The 23,207-nt window shown below is 41.0% G+C and overlaps 1 protein-coding gene across 2 annotated transcripts in view; it reads right to left on the minus strand.

Annotated features, from left to right (window-relative positions):
- The window catches only part of MAMDC2 (MAM domain containing 2), a 147,903-nt gene that overhangs the window by 9,035 nt on the left and 115,661 nt on the right, over nt 1-23,207 (minus strand). The window contains exons 6-11 of one of the 2 annotated variants that reach the window (XM_077474957.1): nt 16,852-17,108; nt 15,721-15,814; nt 8,365-8,505; nt 6,420-6,685; nt 5,765-5,858; nt 1,540-1,692 (exon numbers count right to left, since the gene is read on the minus strand). In XM_077474957.1, coding sequence (XP_077331083.1) covers nt 1,540-1,692; nt 5,765-5,858; nt 6,420-6,685; nt 8,365-8,505; nt 15,721-15,814; nt 16,852-17,108 — 1,005 coding nt within the window. The remainder of the gene's footprint in view (nt 1-1,539; nt 1,693-5,764; nt 5,859-6,419; nt 6,686-8,364; nt 8,506-15,720; nt 15,815-16,851; nt 17,109-23,207) is intronic. The other variant, XM_077474958.1, reaches the window with a different exon arrangement.

The following is a 23,207-nucleotide window of genomic DNA, read 5'->3' on the forward strand; positions in this document are numbered from 1 at the left end:
GAACCTCTGCTGTATCAAGCAATTTCTCTTCTTTCTGAGATAACTGGAATGCTAGACAAGTTCCTGGACAATTCCTTGAATGATGCTGTCTTGAACCTTATTTGTCTTGAACACTGAACTCTTTGCTTTTCCCATGAATTTCCTGATTTAAGTCACGTCTCTGCACTTCCTGTTTGCCAGATTATTGTGCTCTCTCCAGCCAGTATCTTGCTCCTGTCTTCCCTGCTGCTGTCCATATTTTGCTACCACTCATTATTGACCTTTGGCTTGTTTACCGACTACACTTCTGTTTGATCCCTATCTGCTTATCTGCTACCAGACTCCGGCTTGCACACCTCCTGGTGGGGCGATCCTGAGGACTGCAACCTGGTACTAACACACCGCAAAATCCATCTCCACTATGAGGAGCTCTGGTGAATCCTGGTTAGTACTTTATATATACTGTATTATCATTCATCATAAATAAGCCTGCCTGAGTTTAGGTCCACTTTTCCCAAAAAGGTCCCCATGCAGCGCTGTGTCCTGAACATATTAAAATGTTGTTCTCCATTCCGCATAAAAATGTCCACCTCTTCAACTACTAAACACAACTGTTCCTTTCCAATCCATGCTGCAGATGGCAGGACACAACCAGTATTGGATGTGCAACCCTGGAAATTCATGAAGGAGCATACCTAGCCTCCCTCCCCACTCATGCATGCGCAGTCCAGTCGCAGCTCATCATTTTTGTAAGAGTAAAGAACAGCAGAGTGTGAATAGGGGGGCAGGCTGGTAGAGCTTTTTTCGTGGACTTTTTTGGGCCACACATCCAAGGGGCTGGATGTGCCCTGCCATCTGCAGGAAGGGGGGGAGGGGGGCAATTGTTTCAGCAGCTGAAGAGGTGGGTATTTGTTTGGGCAACAGAGCACAGCATTTTAATATATTGGGAACACTGTGGTCCATGGGGACCTTTTTGGGAAACATAAAGTATGTAAAGGTGAACTTATTCTTTAACAATCTGAACTTTTTTCTCTTCATTCTCTATATATGTGTTATATGCATTTGCTAAATGTTAACATGCTAAGACCTTGTATACATTTAGGGCCTATTCACACTTTCCTGCATTGAATATTATTACATGAAAATGGATTTCAAGACCTATGTGGCTGGTTTACATCTATGCACTGCAGTGTAATGTGTACTTAAAGTGAAAATATAAGGTCCCAATTACCACACACTTCAACATCATTGCATAATTTGTAACCTTCCAGCAGCCAAAAATGTAAATTTTACTTCTACCGAATGCCTCCACTTTAGTAGCCGAAGAATCCCACTTGCACTCAGAAAAGATAAGAACAGTCAGTATGTACTGCTAAATTCAGACACAGTAGACATGTAGATAATGTCCCACCTTATCTCAGCACTAGCCACCTTGACATACACTTTACAGATCTCTAAAACAAAGGCAAACCCACCCCAGTGTGCACATGATAGTGATTTTCCAAAAAAATGCAGTTTTCATGTATGTATGTTGCTTTGTATAAGAAGTGTAGAACTCACCTACCCCGGAAGTGTGGTCTCCCTTTGGTCCAGTGTAAGATGTTGGTGTTTCCCCTCGTTTTCTGTGCCAAATACCTCTTCTTTGCCATTCCTGTTGAAATCCACAATCATCCCTTTCAAAGTTACATCTTCCAGGCAATGGAGGCATCCTATCTGCAATATGCAAACGCAAACATAGATACGAATAAAGATAAAATAAACCTTGACTAATATATATTCAATAAGGCATTACAAATTATCCTATAGTTTAGAAAAAAACTTAAATACTTAGAATGCAACTCCTTTCTCTGAAAAATATCTCACTTTTAGTGAAGGCTAGGAATTAACTCAAAGCACAATATTAAAGTGGAAATAAACCCTTACATAAGCCCACTGATGTGGGCTAGTCTCAGATGATACACAGTGATAAAGTAAATCCTCCTCAAAAAGCTGTTCCTGTTTATCTGCAGTCTTGTCTTCCCCAGAGCATTCAAAGTTCACATCAAAGGGTACTTTTTTAGCTTCACGGAGGCGAGGTTCTAACAGCATACACTGCACAGCACAGAGCTGAGTGTAATCTGATACATAAGTGGAATAAGTGGAGGCAATGGACACACCTACCTCTACACTGTCTCATAGGGAAACATGCAAGGTGTAGCCCCCCCCCCCCCCAAGACTGTCAATCCCCTGCTGTGTGCTGGGGGTGGGGGATCTCCCAGGAATGCACTGTGTCAGGAAAAGGGTCTCATTCACACAGGCATCCTTAAGTGTACACCCATGCAACGGCTGTGTTTGCCTACAGGAAGGGGGGTGTACCATGTATCCCATTGCAGGCAGTCCCATTCATGTTAATTGGGACACAGCAACTGCATGGACACGGCTGCCACTCACAATCTGACACTGTGTGGGTGTGTGTCCCCGAACTAACACTGACTGTATTCAGGGACATGCACTCATATCTACATGAGTGTCAGAGTGGAAGCAGCGGCTGTGACCATTCAGCTGCTATGTCTCAATTGACATGAAAGGGACTGCCTATGCAGGAACGCATTTGGCACCTGTGCATCCCCACAGGGTGTACACGGTGCTTGCATAGGAGTACACTCCTGTGAACAAGAAAAAAGCTGTTAGTGTTTACTTGTCTCTCTCCAAAGCTCTAACTGTTGTTTCTCGCTGGTGCTTCGTTCCTCTGTTATCAGCATGAGTCACTTCTGACAAGTTCTCCAACACAAGAGAAAACATGAGCTGAAAATTTGTGTCGGGGAAGGAGCTTAGAGGGTGATAAGCAGTGAGCTTGTCTATTCATAATATAGCTCTGCATGTTCCTTCATTCTTATGGTTATGTGGAGGGGGGGGGGGGGGGGGGTGTCCTTTTCCTCCATTCAGCTCTCACACAATGTAAGTGCAGTCTCCCCAACCACCCCTATGTACTGCTGAAAGATGTACTGCTGAAAGATTTTTAACACGATCTGCACTTTTTAAAGGTTGTAGAAACAAGAGTATTTGTTTCATCTCTGTGTCTCATCTGAGGCTATCCTCTTCACTGGGTATGTGAGGGTTTACAACCACTTTAAGTTTTTTAGAAGCATAAACACTCTCCCTAACAATCAACACTGCCCAATTATTTTTTCCCGTTATATTAAATCTAAAACAGGGATTGATTATGAGTGTTTATCTCATCACAAGTCTAAAAGGCATGGACATGTGTAGTTGACAGATTTCGATTAAAGCACTGTCTAATACCTGGTTGCACAATGCTGGTCTGCTGCACTTTACTCAACATGTTGTACACGACTGCACCCTAAAATGTGATATATGTTGCATACTCCATATTGCTGCAGTTTGCACAACATGCTGTAGGTTACATACTCTGGACAGTTGCAATCTGTACAAAATGCTGTAATTTTGCATACTTTGGACCAATATATTAAGTATGCTCTGTTATATATTATACATTACATACTCTGGACCACTGCAGTACAAAATGGTATCCATTACGTACCCCAAACTATTGCTTTTTGTACACTGTGCTATAGGTAACTTTACCAATCTGCTAAACTCTGAATACAATGTTTTACATTCATACCAGTGTGAAATTTCATCCTGTTCAGTGAACAGGCAAACCATTTATAATTAGGTAGTTTGTCTTAAAACAAAATATGTATATGACAAGGTTTAAATTGATGTTACCTTTCCCCAACTCCTAAGACACATACCATTTTGGTGAGGGCAGGGTGAGAGGGAGCCATAGAACTTCGGATTCCTTCTGTGACCTCTTACATAGGATCAGTAACACATACTCCATGTGAAGTTCAATTGTGAGTTTTTACAGTATGCAGCCTAGTAGGGATGGGCAAACGGTTCAGCCCGAGCATAAATTTGTCCCGAACTTTGGTTGTTCTGACGTTCGGCAAACAACGAACATTATGCAGTGTTCGCAGCAAATTTGAAAGCCGTGAAACCCCTTTAAAGTCTATGGGACACTAACATGAAAAACCAAAAGTGCTAATTTTAAAGGTTTATTTGCAAGTTATTGTCATTAAAAGTGTTTGGGGACCTGGGTCCTGCCCCAGGGGACATGTATCAATGCAAAAAAAAGTTTTAAAAATGCCAGTTTTTTCGGGAGCAGTGATTTTAATAATGCTTAAAAGGAAACAATAAAAATGAAATATTCCTTTAAATATCATGCCTGGGGGGTGTCTATAGTATGCCTGTAAAGTGGCACAGTTTTCCCGTGTTTAGAATAATACCAAAGCAAAATTAAATTTCTAAAGGAAAAAAGTAATTTGAAACTGATTGCGGCTGTAATGAATTGTCGGGTCACGGCAATATAGATAAATTGAATTGGGAAAAACGGCATGGGTCCCCCCCTCAGTCTGTTACCAGGCCCTTTGGGTCTGGTATGGATATTAAGGGGAACCCTGCGCCAACTTTTTTTAAAAATGGTGTAGGGCCCCCCCCCAAGATCCATACCAGACCCTTATCCGAGCACGCAACCTGACAGGCCACAGGAAAAGAGAGGGGGATGAGAGAGCGCCCCCCCGAACCATACCAGGTCACATGCCCTCAGCATGGGGAGGATGCTTTGGGATCTCACATGGGGGAGGCCAGGGTCTGGGGGTCCCATTGTCAAAGGGGGCTTCCAGATTCTGCTAAGCCCCTCACCCACAGACCCCCACAACCACCAGGCAATGGTTGTGGATATGAGGCCCTTGTCCCCCTCAACATGGGGACAAGATGCTTTGAGGGGGACCCCAAAGCATCTTTCCCATGTTGGGGGCATGTGGCCTGGTACGGTTCGGGGGGTGCTCTCTCGTCCTCCCCTCTTTTCCTGCTGCCTACCAGGTTGCGTGCTTGGATAAGAGTCTGGTATGAATTTTGGAGGGGCCCCTACACCATTTTTTTTATTTGGGCGCAGGGTTCCCCTTAAAATCCATACCAGACCTGAAGGGCCTGGTATGGAATTTGGGGGGACACCCACACATATTTTTTTTAATTTTTGGCTTGGGGTTCTCCGCAATGGACTGGGGGGAACCCATGCCGTTTTTTTCAATGAGTTTTATCTATATTGCCGAGACCCGACAATTCATTACAGCTGCAATCAGTTTTAAATTACTTTTTTCCCTTTAGAAATTTCATTTTGCTGTGGTACTGTTCCAAACATGGGAAAACTGTGCCACTTTACAGGCATACTATAGACACCCTCCCCCCCCCCCCCCCCCCCGGGACGATATTTAAATGAATATTTCATTTTTATTGTTTCACTTTAAGCATTATTAAAATCACTTCTCCCAAAAAAAGGCAATTTTTAAAACGTATTTTTGCATTGATACATGTCCCCTGGGGCAGGACCCGGTCCCCCAAACACTTTTTATGACAATAACTTGCAAATAAGCCTTTAAAATTAGCACTTTTGATTTTTCATGTTCATATCCCTTAGACTTTAATGGTATATGTGTATTTGTCCGAATTTCACAAGTTCTGGTGCAAACCGAACCGGGGGGAGGGGGCGTGGGTGTTTGGCTCATTCTTACCGCCTAGCAGATTTATTTATCATCCAAATGACTAGTAGGTGTGTCACTGCATAATTTAATATGTGGCTAATTTTCATTTTTTAACTACTTTTCTAAGCCAATATATCAGCAAATACAAGAAGAGCAAGATGTACACAAATGTCAGTTTACTTCAACCTGATACAAATATGCTTAGTCTGTTTATTAATGTTACATTATAATTGTTGTTTTACCTGCTACTTGGCAGTTTCCAATGCTCACTGTAACATCATCAAGTGCTGCAAGACCACAATCCCAAAAACTTTTACACCAACTTACAAACACCACCTATAAAAAAAAAGAAAGCATAACACACGCTGTTTCACACAGAATCACCTGAAAAAGGGGGAAGGGAGGTGGTACTGCCTAGCTTTTTCATGTACAGTATATGTGTAAATTTCAGCTTTTGCTATTGAGCTTTAAATTAAATAATTTTTTTTTTTCAGCAGACAAGCTAAGGAGTGTCTTGAAAACATATAGGGAACCTAGAGTTCCACCTACTGGCTGCATACATAAATAAAAAATTGTCTTTTCAATATTTTATATTTCCCCAAAAACTGTGTAGTGACATCTGTAAGTGCTATTTGCATGCTAAAGGATTATTTTGTGAATAAAGCATTCAGCAAGCAAGCGTTTGATCACTATCTCATAGCTGACACTCTGGTTCTCAATCATTATTGGGACCAGTGCTGTCAGTGACAACTGTGTCTCGCATGCAGCAATTATGAGCAGTGTTTTGCTGACAACTGTTAGTTCCAGCTGTCACTAACTGGAAGTCGTATAGTTAAAGCATAAAGCATACTTTTTCTAAAAAATGCTAAATTAACCATTTAAGTATACATTCTGTACCTGGCAAGCCATCGGCTTATTTATGCTGATTTCAGCTCGTTGCCAAACTCCTTTAGGTGACTCCCGGACAGACCAAATTTTTTCTTGAACCACATGGTTTTCTTCAAAGATGTACACAGCCAAGGAGTCACTCATCTTAGAAAATCCATAGAGTGTATAGAAAAATCGTAGGCAATATTGCATGTTTCCTGGCAAAGAGGGGCCATAAAGACGTCCCAAATAACCCGACTGAGAAGTAAACCTTGTATTAGCCAGCATAAAATAACCTGTAAAATGCACAGTCAGTAAACACATCTAATAATAAGACTTGCACATGTGTTTCTATGTTCCTTTCATTCATCACAATAAATACTACCTAAAATGCACTAAACAAAGCAGCTCAAATGAAAAATGCAATTACAGGCAGCCCCCGGGTTACAAACAAGATAGGGTCTGTAGGTTTGTTCTTAAGTTGAATATGTTTGTAAGTCGGAACAGGTAAATTTTTTAAGTGTAGCTCTAGCAAAAAAAAATTTTTAAGCTTTTTCAAAAGCATAGTGAAGGGTTATCACCCCTGTAACATTTGTTTTGCTCTCTGTGCTCTTGTTCAGAAGATTTCACCTCTCTTTCCTTCCCAATGGCAATTGAATTTTGAAAAATTTGGATTGTTGTGGAAACAAGCCTTGGTGATAAAGCATCAGTGGATGTACCTTTTTTTCCATAATAACTCTTACAACAGTGAATTTCCCTTCCTAAGGGGAGATTTCCTCTCACTTCCTGTTGTCTCCCTCCGTTTGTAAGTCGAATGTTTATAACTAGGGGACTGCCTGTACTATGTATAGTAATATTTTGGCAGAATCTCAAAATAACTGACCACGGATGTGAAAAATATACATAACATGCACATTACAATTGCATTAACAGGGCCATTGTACTAAAAACGAAGATTTTATTGGGTAGAATTATCTACTGTATCTGATGGGAAGATGTCTGTACCTGAGTTCTTAAAGAGGAGCTTATGTCAGTTTAAAAAAAAAAAAGTGACTTTAAAAAAAAAAGAAATGTATCAGCTCAGGGATTCAGTGCTGTCTTCACCCAGACTGGTTCTTCGCCAGTATTTGAGTGCTGGTCCTTCAGGAATTTCTGTGTTCCAGATGGTTCCTTGGATCTGTCAGTAGCTGTTGCCCACCCATCACCTAGACTGCTTTTGGATGTTCCAACTGTGTCTGAATTCCTTTGTCCCTCAACCGATAATGGAGATATAAGGTTTTTGTGCTTAAGCATTAACACACGGGTCGAAAATCAGCTGGTATCGGCCGGTTCAACAAAAACCGGCCTACATTCGGTTCGATTGTATATCAGCCGGATTCTGTCAAATAGACATCCTGGAACCAGCTGCCAATCAGTATCTGATCCGCAATGGCAGCCAATTGCTGCGCCCCGCTGACCAATGTGTTCTGGCAGAGGGTCAATTGACCATGGAACTGAATTTTAGCTAAACATGCAAACATTTTGGAGAAGAGGTACTTATTTTTAAGTATTCTGCAGAGTGCATTTTGTTCTAACACCCAAACATATCACAGGTTTCTGTAGTGTGATTGCCTTCTAAAGACCAGATTTTGTCATGGGACCCAATCATTTACAATGGATTATTATAATATTTTCAACTTTTTATGCATATAAAGCATCTAGGAAAAGTGTCCATGGGCTTTTGGTTACTTCAGAAACGGCTTCCCTCCCCATTCAAGCCTATGGGAAGGAAAGCAGGTCACTTCACCTGCAATGAATGGTCTCAAAAGAATCTCAAACCAAAGTATGTCAAAGCAAACTGCATCTTCCCAACAAAGCCCATCAACCCTTGTCACAATGTCACAGAGAAAGAGAAAAAGGAATGAAAAGATGGCCATCTAAATAAAGCCCAATGAATGGATCACTTTACTCGCTGAATGTGCTTTTCATAATGTACCCAGTCCGGTTGTATGGTCTCCCATTCTGTAGATATTGGGCTTCACTTTCACTCTGCTCCATCCATCATTATTATCTAGGTGGAACTTGCAAAGATCATTCTCAAAATCACATCCAGCTTCCAGTGCATTGAATACGGTCTCTGAAAAACAAAAAAAACACATGGTACAAAGGAAAAGATTATACTGAGATCTGGAACAGGTGGTCACCACCTATATGTTTATAAAACAATAAGACAGGAGCAAAAAGAGTTGAGGTCAGCACTTATTTTAGCATTGCACGTGTTTCTGATATTTAATGGTCATACAATAGAGAGAACATTGTTCTTCATGCTGTAAAACAAAAAGGCACAACATCAAAAGAGGGCTGAGTGCAATGTGTATACGGGAATCATTTAATAAATCTTTACCCAGCACGAGTAAGAAAAAAAAGAATACCTAAGTGATTATTCATCTATTTCTAAAATTACTTCACTGTAATTTAATGCTCAATAACATGCTTTCTTCCTAATATTATTGCCACGTAAATTTTAACCATAGCATGTCTCATACAAAATCAGGTTTAGGTACTAAGATAAAGCAGTATGCTGGGTGTTTAAAGTGTTTGTTACCTCAACATTTCACATTCCTGGTATGTGCCTGCTGTACCATGTACTTGTATGAAAAAGTATCCCATTCTCTTAGTATTGCTTCCTTTGTGTCAAATACCTGGCATTCCTGCCAGTCCCTCTGTTTTCCTGTTAAAAACTGACCATACTAAACTTGAGAGCACACTGTGGTCAGTTCTCCAGCTGTGCTGGGAACTCTGTGTGCTCTCCTCCAATGATGTTGACGGATGGTGCACATATCAGTGGATGGACTTTGTCTCTCTATTGACTTTTCTTTCACAATTTTTACATTTTCTATTGTTTATTTTTGTCACGTTAAAGCGGAGTTCCACCCACTTTTAGAACTCATCATCAAAATCATTCTTGCAGCATATGGATTGTGCAATGGAAAGGTTTTAGTTTTTTTCTGACAGCTTACCTGGATAGCATTGTTTTCAATTGAGGTTCCTGTCTCTGCCACCCGCGGATATATCCGTCATATCCAGCGGCGCACTGTCTCCTGGGAGCTATGTGTCATAATTCCCAGGAGTCAGTGTGGATGGCTGCCGCACGGCATCGCCATATTCCAAAACCGGAAGTGACACAATGACATGCTTTTACTGTTTTGCTTATCTTGGTTCCCATCACAACAGGGTGGGCACTTCCAACGCCGCCCGTTGTGATGGCAACACAATAAGTTTCCTGCACTGCAAGCTTTTCACACTGCGGATGCGCGAGAACTGGCGTTGCATGCTGGTCATTCAGCTGCACCGTATACCAGAACTAAATGCTTGTGGGCATTACATGCCCACAAGCAATATGGGAACTTCATACACAGCAGAATATAAGGTATTTTTAGATCAAATATGTGTATTAGAGCGGCAAATTTTCTTAAAATCATGAGTGGCATTAATGTATGTTAGGATCTTAAGTTTGGCTAAAAAAAAAAAAAAAAAAAAACATGTCGGTGGAACTCTGCTTTAAGCACAGCTTCATTTGAAAAGTGATTTAGTAGTGTGTGTGTCTCACAGGATAGGTGCTGCTGCAAAATCTGTTATGGTTTAGATGAACAGCACAGTTTTTCAATTTTTGATGAACTAATCTAAAAAATTGAATATATTGTAACTTCTCTATTTTTAAATATGGCGGCCAAATTATTATTATTATTTTTTTTCAGGCCTGCTTCCTACATTTTCACTTTTTGATCCTGTCGGAAACACATTTCCGCTCTCTAGAGTAACAATGACCACAATGATCATTATTGTACTTATAGATGTGCAGCATCGTCACCCTAGTACAAAAAGTGTGTTTTGACTACATAAAACCTCCCCCTGACAGTCTATAATATAGAAGAAGGTTCTCTGTGTTTCACGAAGAACCTTAGGAACGATAAAGTGATGACAATCAGCACAAGATTTATGGCAGAATCAGCAAAATGTATTTGCACTTATAAAAGAGATATAACAAAACACTTTCAATGGCATATTTTTCAGTCCAAAAGTAGCAAATAAAAGAAGTTATTTGTTAGATTTTACATACACGTTAAGCTGCTGCTCCTCAGCTCTCTCATATGACCTAAACTTAACTAGCCAAGCTCTCTTAATCGGGCTACAAATGATACTGTGGGTGTTTTACATCATTAGAGTGCATGGAGCAGAACTCTTTTGCAGTTAATTTAATGATTCAGTAAGGCACACTCATTATGCCTAATTATTAAACAGGATGCAGCCTGTATATATAATGAGAAATATTCCTGCCCCTCATGTACATTCTGAAGATGTGTACCACGCTGTCTAACAATTGGCTTCTGTTGAAGGTTCTTTCTGGAAAACCAGCATTTAATAAGCATTTTCAGCCAATGGCTGCTGCACTAATCTGTGTATTCTAACAGTGGGGAGCCCCCACTGTCAGAATACAGTAGTGCAACGAGTGAAATCTCTGCATCTACATCACTGGTGTTGATGCAGGGATCTGTGAGTTGTGTGTACTGTATACCCTGCTTAATTATTAGCACACCCTGGTATATATATCTTATGCTACTTGCATTCACATGCAAATCTTAGATACAGTAAAAAGACCGTAGTTGTTGAAACTGTTAACTTAGATGTGGTAAAAGTGTGACCTATAATAAACAGCATCTCCTATATTTTTCCTTTAGACATTTGTAATTAATCGGATGCTAATTAGCATGCAATGTTGAGCCATAATTATAGTCAGAACACCTTTCAGCATATCAGTGTTTGAAGTACCAGGCTTGTAATCTCTCATGTAAATCACAAAGCACAGAGCACTTTTTCAGGCACATTGTGGAGTACAGGAGTACAACATGGAGACATGCTGTTATAACTACATAACAACACATATGCCTCACGCTATCCAGAATTTGCTTTTAAAATAATTCTGTTTACAGAAAGCTTAAGAGAGAGTCACTGACAAATTTAACAGTGCTCTGTTAATTTACATGATCTCTCAACAGATAAAGTATGATAGTTAATAAAACTCCAATAAAGCTAATAGGATGCACTGTCAGCCGCACCAAGCTGTTATGGAAAAAGCAGCATTTATGAATCCGGCTGTCACCATTACCAAACAATGAGATCAGCTGCTTTATAAGCCAAATGTACAAGTACCTGCCAAAATCTAACAGACACAAATGAGAAATAACTTTAAAGATCCAGTAAGAGAGCCTCTCAAATAATTCTATATATAGTAATAGCAAACAGCTAAATACCCAGTTATAACTAGTAACAATGGATAGATATACCTTCTATTTCTGAGCCTGGATACTATTTATGCAACACTTACTAAACTTAGAGCCCCAATGCAGCCAAAATACTTTTTTTTGTTTTGGGTAGAATAGGGATGGAAACACATTTGTGTTCCTATTGGTGAGATTTCACCTCACTTCCTGTCCTGTGACCAATCGGGAATTAAACGTCTTTCCAATAGAGATACAGAGAACAACAAAAGCCTGACAGTGATTTTCACCCTTCCCAAATTTATTTTAAAAACAGTTTTAATACCTCTTTGCTCTATTTGAAGAGATCTTGCTTACTTCCTGATTCAATGGTCAAACAGAAAGTGAGGGGAAATTTACCCATTGCACTGCAAAAACAGAAATGAAAATCCAAAAAAGGTTCGAACCCTTCCCTATACTTTCCAAAACAAAAATAAATATAAATATATATATATGTGTGTGTGTGTGTGTGTGTATATATATACATATATATATATATATATATATATATATATATACACACACACATATACAGTGGTGTGAAAAAGTATTTGCCCCCTTCCTGATTTAATTTTTTTGCATATTTCTCACACTTAAATGATTCAGATCATCAAACAAATTGTATTATTACACAAAGATAACCTGAGTAAATCCAATATGCAGTTTTTAAATTATTATTTCATTTATTAAGGGAAAACAGCTGTTCAAACCTGCCTGGCCCTATGTGAAAAAGTAATTTCCCCCTCCCATGCTGAATCATGAATGAACTGGAAAGCAGTTTAAAGCAGAGTTTAATGTCACTTGCCACACCCAGGCCTGATTACTGCCAGAGCTGTTAAATCAAGAAATCACATAAATAGAAGCTGTCTGACAAAGTGAAGCAAGCTAACAGATCACAAAAAAACACACATCACGCCACAATCTAAAAAAATTCAAGAACAGATTAGAAACAAAGTAATGTACATGTATCGGTCTAGGAAGGGTTTCAAAGCCATTTCTAAAGCTTTGGAACTCTAGTGAACCATGGGGAGAGCCATTATCCACAAATGGAGATAACTTGGAACAATGGTGAACCTTCCCAGGAGTGGCCAGCCCACAAAAATTACTCCAAGAGCATGACAATGACTCATCCAGGAGGTCAGAGCCGATCCGCCCTATACTCTCACTATGCAAGCTGCGTAGGGCCCTGTAAATTACTCAAGGCCCCGCCTCCCCCTTGTGTCATAGCGTGTCATTTACAACATCCAGTGGCCGAACGTTAGGGGTCACTGCAGATGCATTTGCAACTGGGCCCTTCCGTTATACCGCTGTTAGGGGACCCCCAAGACCCAGCATCCCCCCTGCACCTCTGGCTGGCCATTTAAAGTGCAGTGGGGAGAGGTGGAAGGCAGCGATCGGCAGCTCTATGGTGCCTGTGTGGACGGCGGGATCTCTGTGGGTCTTGTAGTACTCTCTCGAGTGTCAGTGTATACAATGGAGAGGAGAAGGGAGGGGCCTCTGATTTTGGCAGGTATCAGTTTCACTTTCACTTGGCTTGAACACTGTTGCTGATGCCCGGGTCAGAGGCCCCTCCCCTCTCCGCTGTATACATTCGGAGATAGAAGTACTAGCCCCAGGGAGATCCCCCTGCCTGTGGACACCATAGAGCTGCCAATCGCCGCCTCCCACCTCCACCAGCCAGGTACAGGGGAACCTCTGCAGGGGAGGAGTCAGCTGTTTGGGGACTCTGATGTAAGGAGGGGGCTTTCTGGGGACACTAATGTAAGGAAGGCCCCTCTGGGGACACTGATGTAAGAGAGGGCCTCTGGGGACACTAATGTAAGGATGGGGCCCTCTGGGGACACTGATGTAAGAGGGAAGCCTCTCTCTGGGGACACCAATGTAAGGACGGGGACCTCTGGGGACACTGATTTAAGGGGAGCTCTCTGGGGACCCTGATGTAAATGTCAGGTGTGACTGTGTGGCAATGGCAAATGGTTCACATAGCTCACGGCATCACGGGTCAGGTAGAGGGCCCCAGGGAGAATTAGCAGAATTTTGCTTAGGGCTCCAGGGAGGTCAGCATCGGCACTGCAGAAGGTCATAAAAGAATCCAGAAAAACATCTAAAGAACTGCAGCCATCACTTGTCTCAGGTAAGATTAGTGTTCATGATTCAACAATAAGAAAGAGACTGGGCAAAAATGGCATCCATGGGAGAGTTCAAAGGCCAAAGCCACTGCTGACCAAAAAGAACACAAAAGGCTCATATCACATTTACCAAAAAACATCTTGATTATCCCCAAGATTTATAGTAAAATATTCTGTGGACTGATGAGACAAAAATTAAACTTTTTGGAAGGTGTGCGTACTGTTACATCTGGCATACAACTAATACAGCTAAAAATAGCCAATGATTACTATATAAATGTCACTGACAGGGAAGGGATTAATAGTAGGTGGCGATCAAGGTGTTAACTGTGTTCCCTAGGTGTGTTCCAACTGTAGAGGGGATGGGTTCACTAAAACATGACAGAGACCACTGTTCCTGATGACAGGGAGCAGACAATCTTTGTCATGTCACTAGGTCACAATTGTGGGCCATTGGCAGACATCGAATCTGGGGGACCCATGGGCACGCTCCCACGGTGCACTCGCTAGCCAGCTTCAATGGAGGGACGTACGGGTACGCCCATTTGCCCAGCTGTGCCATTGTGCCGATGTACATCAGCACGTGGCGGTTGGCAAGGGGTTAAACATCACTGTATTAACACAAGCGATGTTAGTGCGCCGATCTCCTTCACTGAGCTATTGTATTCTAATACATCTGACGACTGTGTAGTTGAAACGCGTCAGTTGGACCCCCTTACAGACATCGCTGTTTTGCTGTTTATGGCAATTTTGATCGACCAAAATGTGAGTGTTAATTTTTTATTTATTTTAATAAAAAAAATTTAAACGGTATCACGCTATGCTAGTTTTTTATTTGCATGATTGGTGATAGCTGAGCTCCTCGTTCTCGCCTGATGATTGAATATTCCCTGATGATTACTATTGACGAATATATGGTTTGAAGTCTTCTGGGATACAATACATAGGATGCCTTATCATTGGGTTTTTGACAACCAGCAGGCCTGTTTGACTTGACAGGCGTAAGCCCCTGTAAGTCAACATCATCTGTTAAGTCTCCTTCTCTTACTACGGTGGTGGTGTCATCCTTCCAAGCTTTTAAACGTCACATCAGATGCTGTACTTCAACTTTTTTATATTTCACATTTGGACTTTTTGATTCACACTGCACACTTGGGAGAGTGTGTACAATATTCACTATATAGAGTTTATTGCATTTTAGTTGTTGTACGCAAAATTTGTGTTTGCACTGTCACTTTACTGATCTGTTGAGATTTATTTTTCACTGGTACTTAAGGTATTCATGTGATCTTATTTGATTTTAGTCGATTTATTTTTTTATTTTTCAGCATTTGTACTGTTACTTTATTGATTTGTTGAGATCCATTTTCACTGGTTCTTAAGGTATCCACGTGATTTAGGTGTTTGCAACCAAAGCGCCACACTTTTTGGTTTCAACTATCAGCAGAAATTTTAAATAAGTATGAAAAGGGATTTTAAAGCGGAACTTTTCCCATAACAATAAAAGGAACATACAATCAACATTAATAATTATGCTACCAAAATTAGTGTGTGCTGTAAATTGCCTCCAGCATTGCTACTCTTTCTTCTTGGAGGTCGCCATTTTGCTAAAGCCCAGAGCCCCTGAGCTGCAGTGAATCTTTAGGCTGTCAGCAAATCGGCCTTTAGTGGCTCTGATTTTAGGTACAATGCCAAAAATAAAGTAAGCAACTAAGCAAGTGCAGAGCAGGATGAGACAGTGTATTAACAACATAGGCACTTATTTGTAATGATTTGCATACCTACAAAAGGGTATTTTTTGCTATACCTGCAAAAAAAGTCCAGCATGAAGTGATCTAGCAGGACTTAATTTTCTGACTAAAGTTCCCCTTTAACAATTTTTTAACATATATAAAATATGTATACCTTTTTCACCATTACAGAATTCTGAGGAAAATGAAATGTCATCTACAGCAACATATCCTGCTTGGATGCCATTAAATGCAACTTCAAAGACAACCTGAAATGAAAGAACAGATGAAAATAAATGGTAATATTTTTAACACTGTCAGTTATTAATCTTTGTTTAATCTGAATGCAAAGATAAATTACAAATCAATTTTTGTGGGAAAAAATAATATTACACAGGTATGGAATATAAATGCATAATTATTGTTTTTACCCATCTTTATTATTAGATTGTAAGCTCCCAAGAGCATGACCCTCCTAACCCTCTTGTATTGAATTGTATTGTTGCTGTATTGTCTCCCTTTTATTTTGTAAAGCTCTGCGCAAACTGTTATATAAATCCTATATAATAATAATGATAATAATTATAAGTTGTTCTGCATTTTTAAGTTCACTTGCCATATTCAGCATATGAGAAGAATGAAGCAGAACCTCTAACAAATCACTTTTTAGACATAAATGCATTAAAGGATGGCTGTGCTTTCAGTGTCACTAACTTGGCTGTTATTATCCTTCTAGGACTAAATGGGACTGTGTACTTCATTTGAAGAGATGTATTTGTGCCATCGTCTGTTTGTATTCTCCAGAATTCTGCTCAGTCTTACTGTGCTTTTGCAATATAGGCTCTGCGGTAAGTTGAATGCATGGCCCACTTCCTCTCTGCCAAGAGCCCGCTGATCTCTTGAGTTGGGTGCAAAGCCCCATTTTGTTTTTTTGTGCAGTCTGCTACTCCAATATCAACTTCAGCATCTGCGCTTAAAGTGAAATTATCCTTTAAATTCAAATGGGCTCATGCATACAAATTTGAAGAAGGAAACTTACCCATGGAAAGCAACTATACACCCACATTTTCTTTTGCTAGAGCATATTGCAGAACTCAAGGTAACATTTGCTTGAGTGGTAATCTACCAGCTGCGGGGCAGAAACTGCCATGATGTAAAAAGAGTAGCAGAACTGGTAAAACAGTGTAAAAATCTCTATTATCCAGTATATCTAGTATTTCTCTGAGAACATTAATTTCACCTTTCCTACAATGACCTGCCGAAAATAAACGATTTAACCAATATTAATGCATAACTTTAGCCTTACCTCTACTGGGAATAATGCATTTAGGTTAACCTCTGCCAGGTTCCATTCCCCTTGCCGTACATCTTTCATTTTCCAGATTTCCTCATAGCTGCCATGCAAGTCTCTAGTGTAGACCATAAAAAGATTGCTGCTTTCACGCTGAATTCGATAATAAAAAGAAAGGCAGCCAGATATTGGAGTTATAATCAAAGGGGAGACCAACTGGGCTACTTCTTGGAACTGCTTGGCATAAACAGAGTCAACATACATATAGTGACCTATAATTAAAAAGAAGACATGTAATTAAATCAAGGGTTCTAAAACATTTTTAAAATAACAGCATTTGATCAAGGTGGTATAAATCTCAAGTATAAGCACCCTCAAACAAGAGGCTCTGCTGACGGATGGCATATTACACTAGAGGGCTCATTATCCAAAACAATATTTTGGGTCACTGGCATAAATGCTGCTTGCTGTCAGATGTCTGCCAACGTACAGTTGTGCGGAAAAGCTTGTAAGCCCTTAGGAATTAACTGGATTTCTGCATGAATTCCTCCTAAAATTCATTTTGATATGCATCTAGGTCATAATAGCAAAGATGGACTTATTTATCAGACTACACACATTTCACATTGCCTTATCTTTACTGAACAAATGGATTAACTATCTCATGACCAAAAGTCAATACCTAGATGCCCAGACCAAATTTAGCAGTGTCAGTAAGCATTGGTTGACAATAACTTGCCTAAAAAAAGGCTTTTATTTATTACAATATTTTAATATTTACCCTTCTCAGAATTATTCTTATTGTAATCTGAAAAATAGACAAAGAAAAATGGGAAAACCAATGATGTTGTTGATTAAAGGTATTGTATTAATTTTTGTGTCAAATAATTTTTAAATAATGTAGTGTCCTTCAAAAAATGAATTTCTTTGGGCACAGAAAATGCCCCCAAAAAAAAGCAATACACCAGCAGTTGTCACCACCATGGACAGCTGTTAACAAACAAAGCTATAGTGGTAACAATTTCATAAACCACACTTTTTGGCTCTTGATAAGTGGAGATCTGGATCTATCAGTGACAGCTCAGTTCTCACAGCTAGGAACACACAGCATTGCATGCTCCTAGTTGCAAAGAAAAGATAGATTAAAGTGGTTGTACACCTTAGGCATGAAATATAAACAAAGTTTATCACTCTATAGTGTGTACTCAATCCAAAGCACTAAATGTCATTTCTGTCTGCTGCCTTATTACTCTGCTATCTGTATGGGTCACTTCAGACAAATTTTCCTAATACCAAGAGGTAAAAAGGTGACAGTGGAGGGAGCTCCACCACACAGCCTTTAATTAATTAATTAAGTAATTAAAGCGCTGCGTAAACTGTTGGTGCTATATAAATCGTGTATAATAATAATAATAATAATTGACAGAAAAAAACACTTGAGGGTTTAACTAATAATTTTAGTGTATAATTCTCCTTTTAAGGGGGAGTGACAGGGGGTGTGTCCTATGCCTACATACTTTTGCCAATGAGTGTCCCTCGTTACCATCTCAAAAAGTTGGGAGGAATGCATGAACCCTCATATTAATCACTTTTTTTAGCTGTTGTTCCATTTTTGGCAGTGGTTAGGCTATATCTAGGACCATTCCTGTATACAGAACTGCTTCGGTTTATGTATATTCAGGAGGGATATCTTGCTTAAACAGCATGCTTCAAAAAATACACTTGTAAGATTGAGGTCAGGACTCTAACTTGGCCAACCTCACAACTGTAATTACATAGCACTTCATAGAAAGTTACCATATTTGTTAAACTGACAGAAAAATAGTCATATTTAAGAGAAAGAACAGCTGCATATCTATTTCCTGCATGGAGACACCAGTAACATGAAAATGACTAAGTTCTAAAATACAGATGTAACTGATTTTACTTATAGTCGTGAGCCAAGACATGTGCAGTCCATCCCAGCAATGAATGTAAGCTGTCTAGCTAGCAGGTTCAGTCTTATGTTGAAAGTTTATTTAAAAAGCATTTGGTCTAGTATACATTTACCAAGCAGAAAATTGTTAAATTTATAGTATACTAGAGAAAGTGTACCCATTACAAAACTGGTATATTTGTGAAATGGAGCAGATTGTCAGAGCAGAGTATAGTGTGTAGGTACTGGGGTGGTGAGGGATCCAGCAGAAGGGACACAAAGTATTTGTGAATGCACAACTACAAAAGCACATTCTAATACAGCCAGAGGCGAAACTAGAACCTTCAGGGCCCCGATGCAAGAAACCATGAACGGCCCCCTGCTCCCCTCCCTCACCCTACTTCCCTCCGAGTCCCCGCTTTCAGTTCTTGGAGGACACCTATGGAAATCCTCCCAGAACCCTGCCTCCCATGTGTCCCCTGGGATGCAGATCCAGCACGCTCTGTGACTGATCACAGAAGCCCTTTACCATGGATCAGCTGATCACACGTAAACAGACTTGCCGGTTATCAGCAGTCCTTTCTTCCCACGCTGTGTCTGTGTAAGGAAAACAGAGGTGTTAACTGGCAAGACTGTCAGTACATTGTTTACACTGATAATCAGGGCACTGATCATCAGTGCATCCCCATCAGTGCTGCCCATCAATGCCACCTATCGGTGCTCATCAATGCTGCCTGTCAGTGCCCATCAGTGCTCCATATCAGTGCCACCTATCAGTGCTCATCAATGCCACCTATCAATGTCCATCAGTGCTGCCTATCAGTGTTGATCAATGCAGCCTATCAGTAATGCCCATCAGTGGCACCTATCAGTGCTCATCAATGCTGCCCATCAGTGCCATCTATCAGTCCCACTCATCAGTAGGGATGAGCCCAGTGTTTGAGTCGAACCTAAGGTGTTCGCCGAATAGCGAACAGTTTGCGGTTTGGGTGCAAATTCGAAAGCCGTGGAACACCCTTTAAAAGTCCATGGGAGAAATCAAAAGTGCTAATTTTTAAGGCTTATATGCATGGTATTGTCATAAAAAGTGTTTGGGGACCCGGGTCCTGCCCCAGAGGACATGTATCAATGCAAAAAAAGTTTTAAAAATGTCCTTTTTTTTGGGAGCAGTAATTTTAATAATGTCCACAGTCCATTACCAGACCCTTTGGGTTTGAATATTAACCGCTTCAGGATCTCGTTTTGAGATTTTGGAGTTTACATGTTTAAAACTGTTTTTTTTGCTAGAAAATTACTTAGAACCCCCAAACATTATATATTGTTTTTTTTCTAACACCCTAGAGAATAAAATGGCGGTCATTGCAATAGTTTTTTTCACACCATATTTGCGCAGCGATCTTACAAGCGCACTTTTTTTGGGAAAAAAAAAATCACTTTTTTGAATAAAAAAATAAGACAGCAGTAAAATTAGCCCAATTTTTTTTTTTATATTGTGAAAGATAATGTTACGCCGAGTAAATTGATACCCACATGTCATGCTTCAAAATTGCGCTCGCTCGTGGAATGGCGACAAACTTTTACCCTTAAAAATCTCCATAGGTGGCGTTTAAAAAATTCTACAGGTTGCATGTTTTGCGTTGTAGAGGAGGTCTAGGGCTAGAATTATTGCTCTCACTCTACCAATCATGGTGATACCTCACATGTGTGGTTTGAACACCGTTTTCATATGCGGGCGCTACTCACGTATGCGTTCGCTTCTGCGCGCGAGCTCAGCGGGACGGGGCACGTTTACATTTTTTCATTATTATTATTTATTTTACCTTTTATTTTATATTTTTACACTGTTTACATTTTTTTTCCCTTTTATTCCTATTACAAGGAATGTAAACGTCTCTTGTAAAAGAAAAAAGCATGACAGGTCCTCTTAAATATGAGATCTGGGGTCAAAAAGTACTCAGATCTCATATTTAGAAAAAAAAAATTATTTAAAAAAATTGTCCCTTTAAGAGCTGTGGGCGGAAGTGACGTTTTGACGTCACTTCCACCCAGCAATTGTATGGAGATGGGTGGGCCATCTTCCCCTCACTCGTCTCCATGCACAGCTAACGACCGGACACGATCACCTCCGGATCACGGCGGGGATGTCCCCCTCCCGCCACCGATAAAAGAGATCTTGCAGCAAATCCGCCGCAGAGACTACTTTTATGTTGTAGCGGACCGCCCGCAGAAGAAGGAAATACCTGGGTTATGGCAGCTAGCTGCTGCCATAACAACGATATCCTCCTTCAAACAGCCGCTGTAAAACTGCGGCAGACGATCTGTAAGTGGTTAAGGGGAATCCTGAACCTAAAAAATTGTGTGATGTTCCCGGGTGACCCCACCCCCTCTGACACATGGGGACTTCCCAATGGCTTCCCTGGGGTGTCAGAAGGGGTGGGCCACCCGTTTACATAATCGGATGGCCCGCCCCCTCTGACTACGGGGAAGCCATAGGGAAGTCTTTGTGCGTCAGAGGGGGGCAAGGTCACCCGGGAATGTCACAGTGTGGCCCCGCCCTCATTTATAAAAGAACTGTCAAAGCGTCATACGACGCATCATACGGCGGGTGCTTCCCATGGAGGTGGGTCAGTCGCGTTTTTTTCTTTTCTTATTCGGTCCATCGGGGGAGCAAGAGAAGAGGAAGAAAACTTTGTGGGACATTTTTATTTTTTAATAAAGGACTTTTCCCAAGCCGTGTCTTGTCATTTTTACCACTTTCACACTTTTTTTGTGAAATGGTAGGGGTACATTTGTACCTCGTTACCATTTCACACAGGGTGAGGCTGGGATCTGGGGGTCCCCTTGTTAAAGGGGGCTTCCAGATTCTGATAAGCCCCCCGCCCGCAGACCCCCACAACCACCAGGCAAGGGTTGTGGGGATGAGGCCCTTGTTCCCATCAACATGACACTGTGCTTTGTGGGGCTACATGTTGAGGGCATGTGGTCTGGTATGGTTCAGCAGCGGGGACGCTCTCTCGACCCCCCTCTTTTCCTGTGGCCTGCCAGGTTGCGTGCTCGGATAAGGGTCTGGTATGGATTTTAATATTGATGCAGGGTTCCCCTTAATATACATACCAGACCTGAAGGACCTGGTATGGAATTTGGGGAACCCCCATGCAATTTTTTTAAAATTTTGGTTCGGGGGTTCCCCTTAATATTCATACCAGACCCAAAGGGTCTGGTAATGGACTGTGGGGGAATCCCATGTCATTTTTTTTTTCAATGACTTTTATGAGTATTGCCGGGACCGACAAATTCATTATAGCCGCGAGTAATTTTAAATTACCTTTTTTCCTTTAGAAAAGTAATTTTGTTCTCGGACTGTTCTAAACATGGGAAACATGCTACACTTTACAGGCATACTATAGACATCCCACATGTATGAAAATTTAAAGGAATATTTCACTTTTATTGTTTCACTTTAATCATTATTAGAATCACTGCTCCAGAAAAAACTGACATTTTTAAAACTTTTTTTTTGCATTGATACATGCCCCCTGGGGCAGGACCCAGGTCCCCAAACACTTTTTATGACAATAACTTGCATATAAGCCTTTAAAATAAGCACTTTTGATTATTCATGTTCGTGTCCCATAGACTTTAACGGTGTTTGCGTGTTCAAACAACTTTTTTGCCTGTTCGCATGTTCTGCTGTGAACCGAACTGGGGGTGTTTGGCTCATCCCTACTCATCAGTTCCACCTATCAGTGCTCATCAATGCAGCCTATCAGTGCTGCCCATCAGTGCCACCTCAGCAGGAATCTAAGCCGAGAGCATCTCTCTCATAGAGCGCAGAGCCTGCACACACAGCAAGGAAGTATGTTTCCAGTATGCTTGCACTGCAGATTTAACAGCACGGCTCATGCTGTTCACATTGATGAAAAGGAGGAAGTGGTTGTGACAGCATATCATGGGTGATGGGAGGTAGGAGGAAGGAGGGATTCAGAGTGGGGTGGCCATGAGGAATGTGTAAGCAGAGGAAAAAAAGAGGTTAGGTGGCTGGGAGGGATTCATGGGGAATGTGGGGATGAAGTGGCTGAGAGTGATGCAGATTGCCTGCAGGAATGCGCTGTGAAAGGGTGGTGAGGTAGTCTGGAGGGATGCAGTTTAAGTAAGGGTGTGAGATGGCCAGGGAGGGATGCAGCAGGGTTAGGAAGGGGCCCCTACTGATTTGTGGCAAATGTAGGGGGCATGAGGTGGCTGTGTAGGAGGCAGTATGACTGGGTAGGGGGGTGTTGAGGAGGCTGAGCCATGCTTAAAAGACAGACATACCATCTCTGGCTCCAGCTCCATTGCAGATACAAGGTTAGGTATGTCTGGGGCAGAACACCTCCCTGTAGCTGCTGAGCAGCCCCACTGGTCTTGGAGGTCTGCATGGAGCTGGAGCTGATGAGTCTGTACATTTCAGAAGAAGAAG

This window comes from Lithobates pipiens, unplaced genomic scaffold (genome assembly GCF_037356315.1).
Source record: "Lithobates pipiens isolate NorthernLeopardFrog02 unplaced genomic scaffold, aLitPip1_a1.2 Scaffold_13, whole genome shotgun sequence".
NCBI classification, from domain to species: Eukaryota; Metazoa; Chordata; class Amphibia; order Anura; family Ranidae; genus Lithobates; species Lithobates pipiens.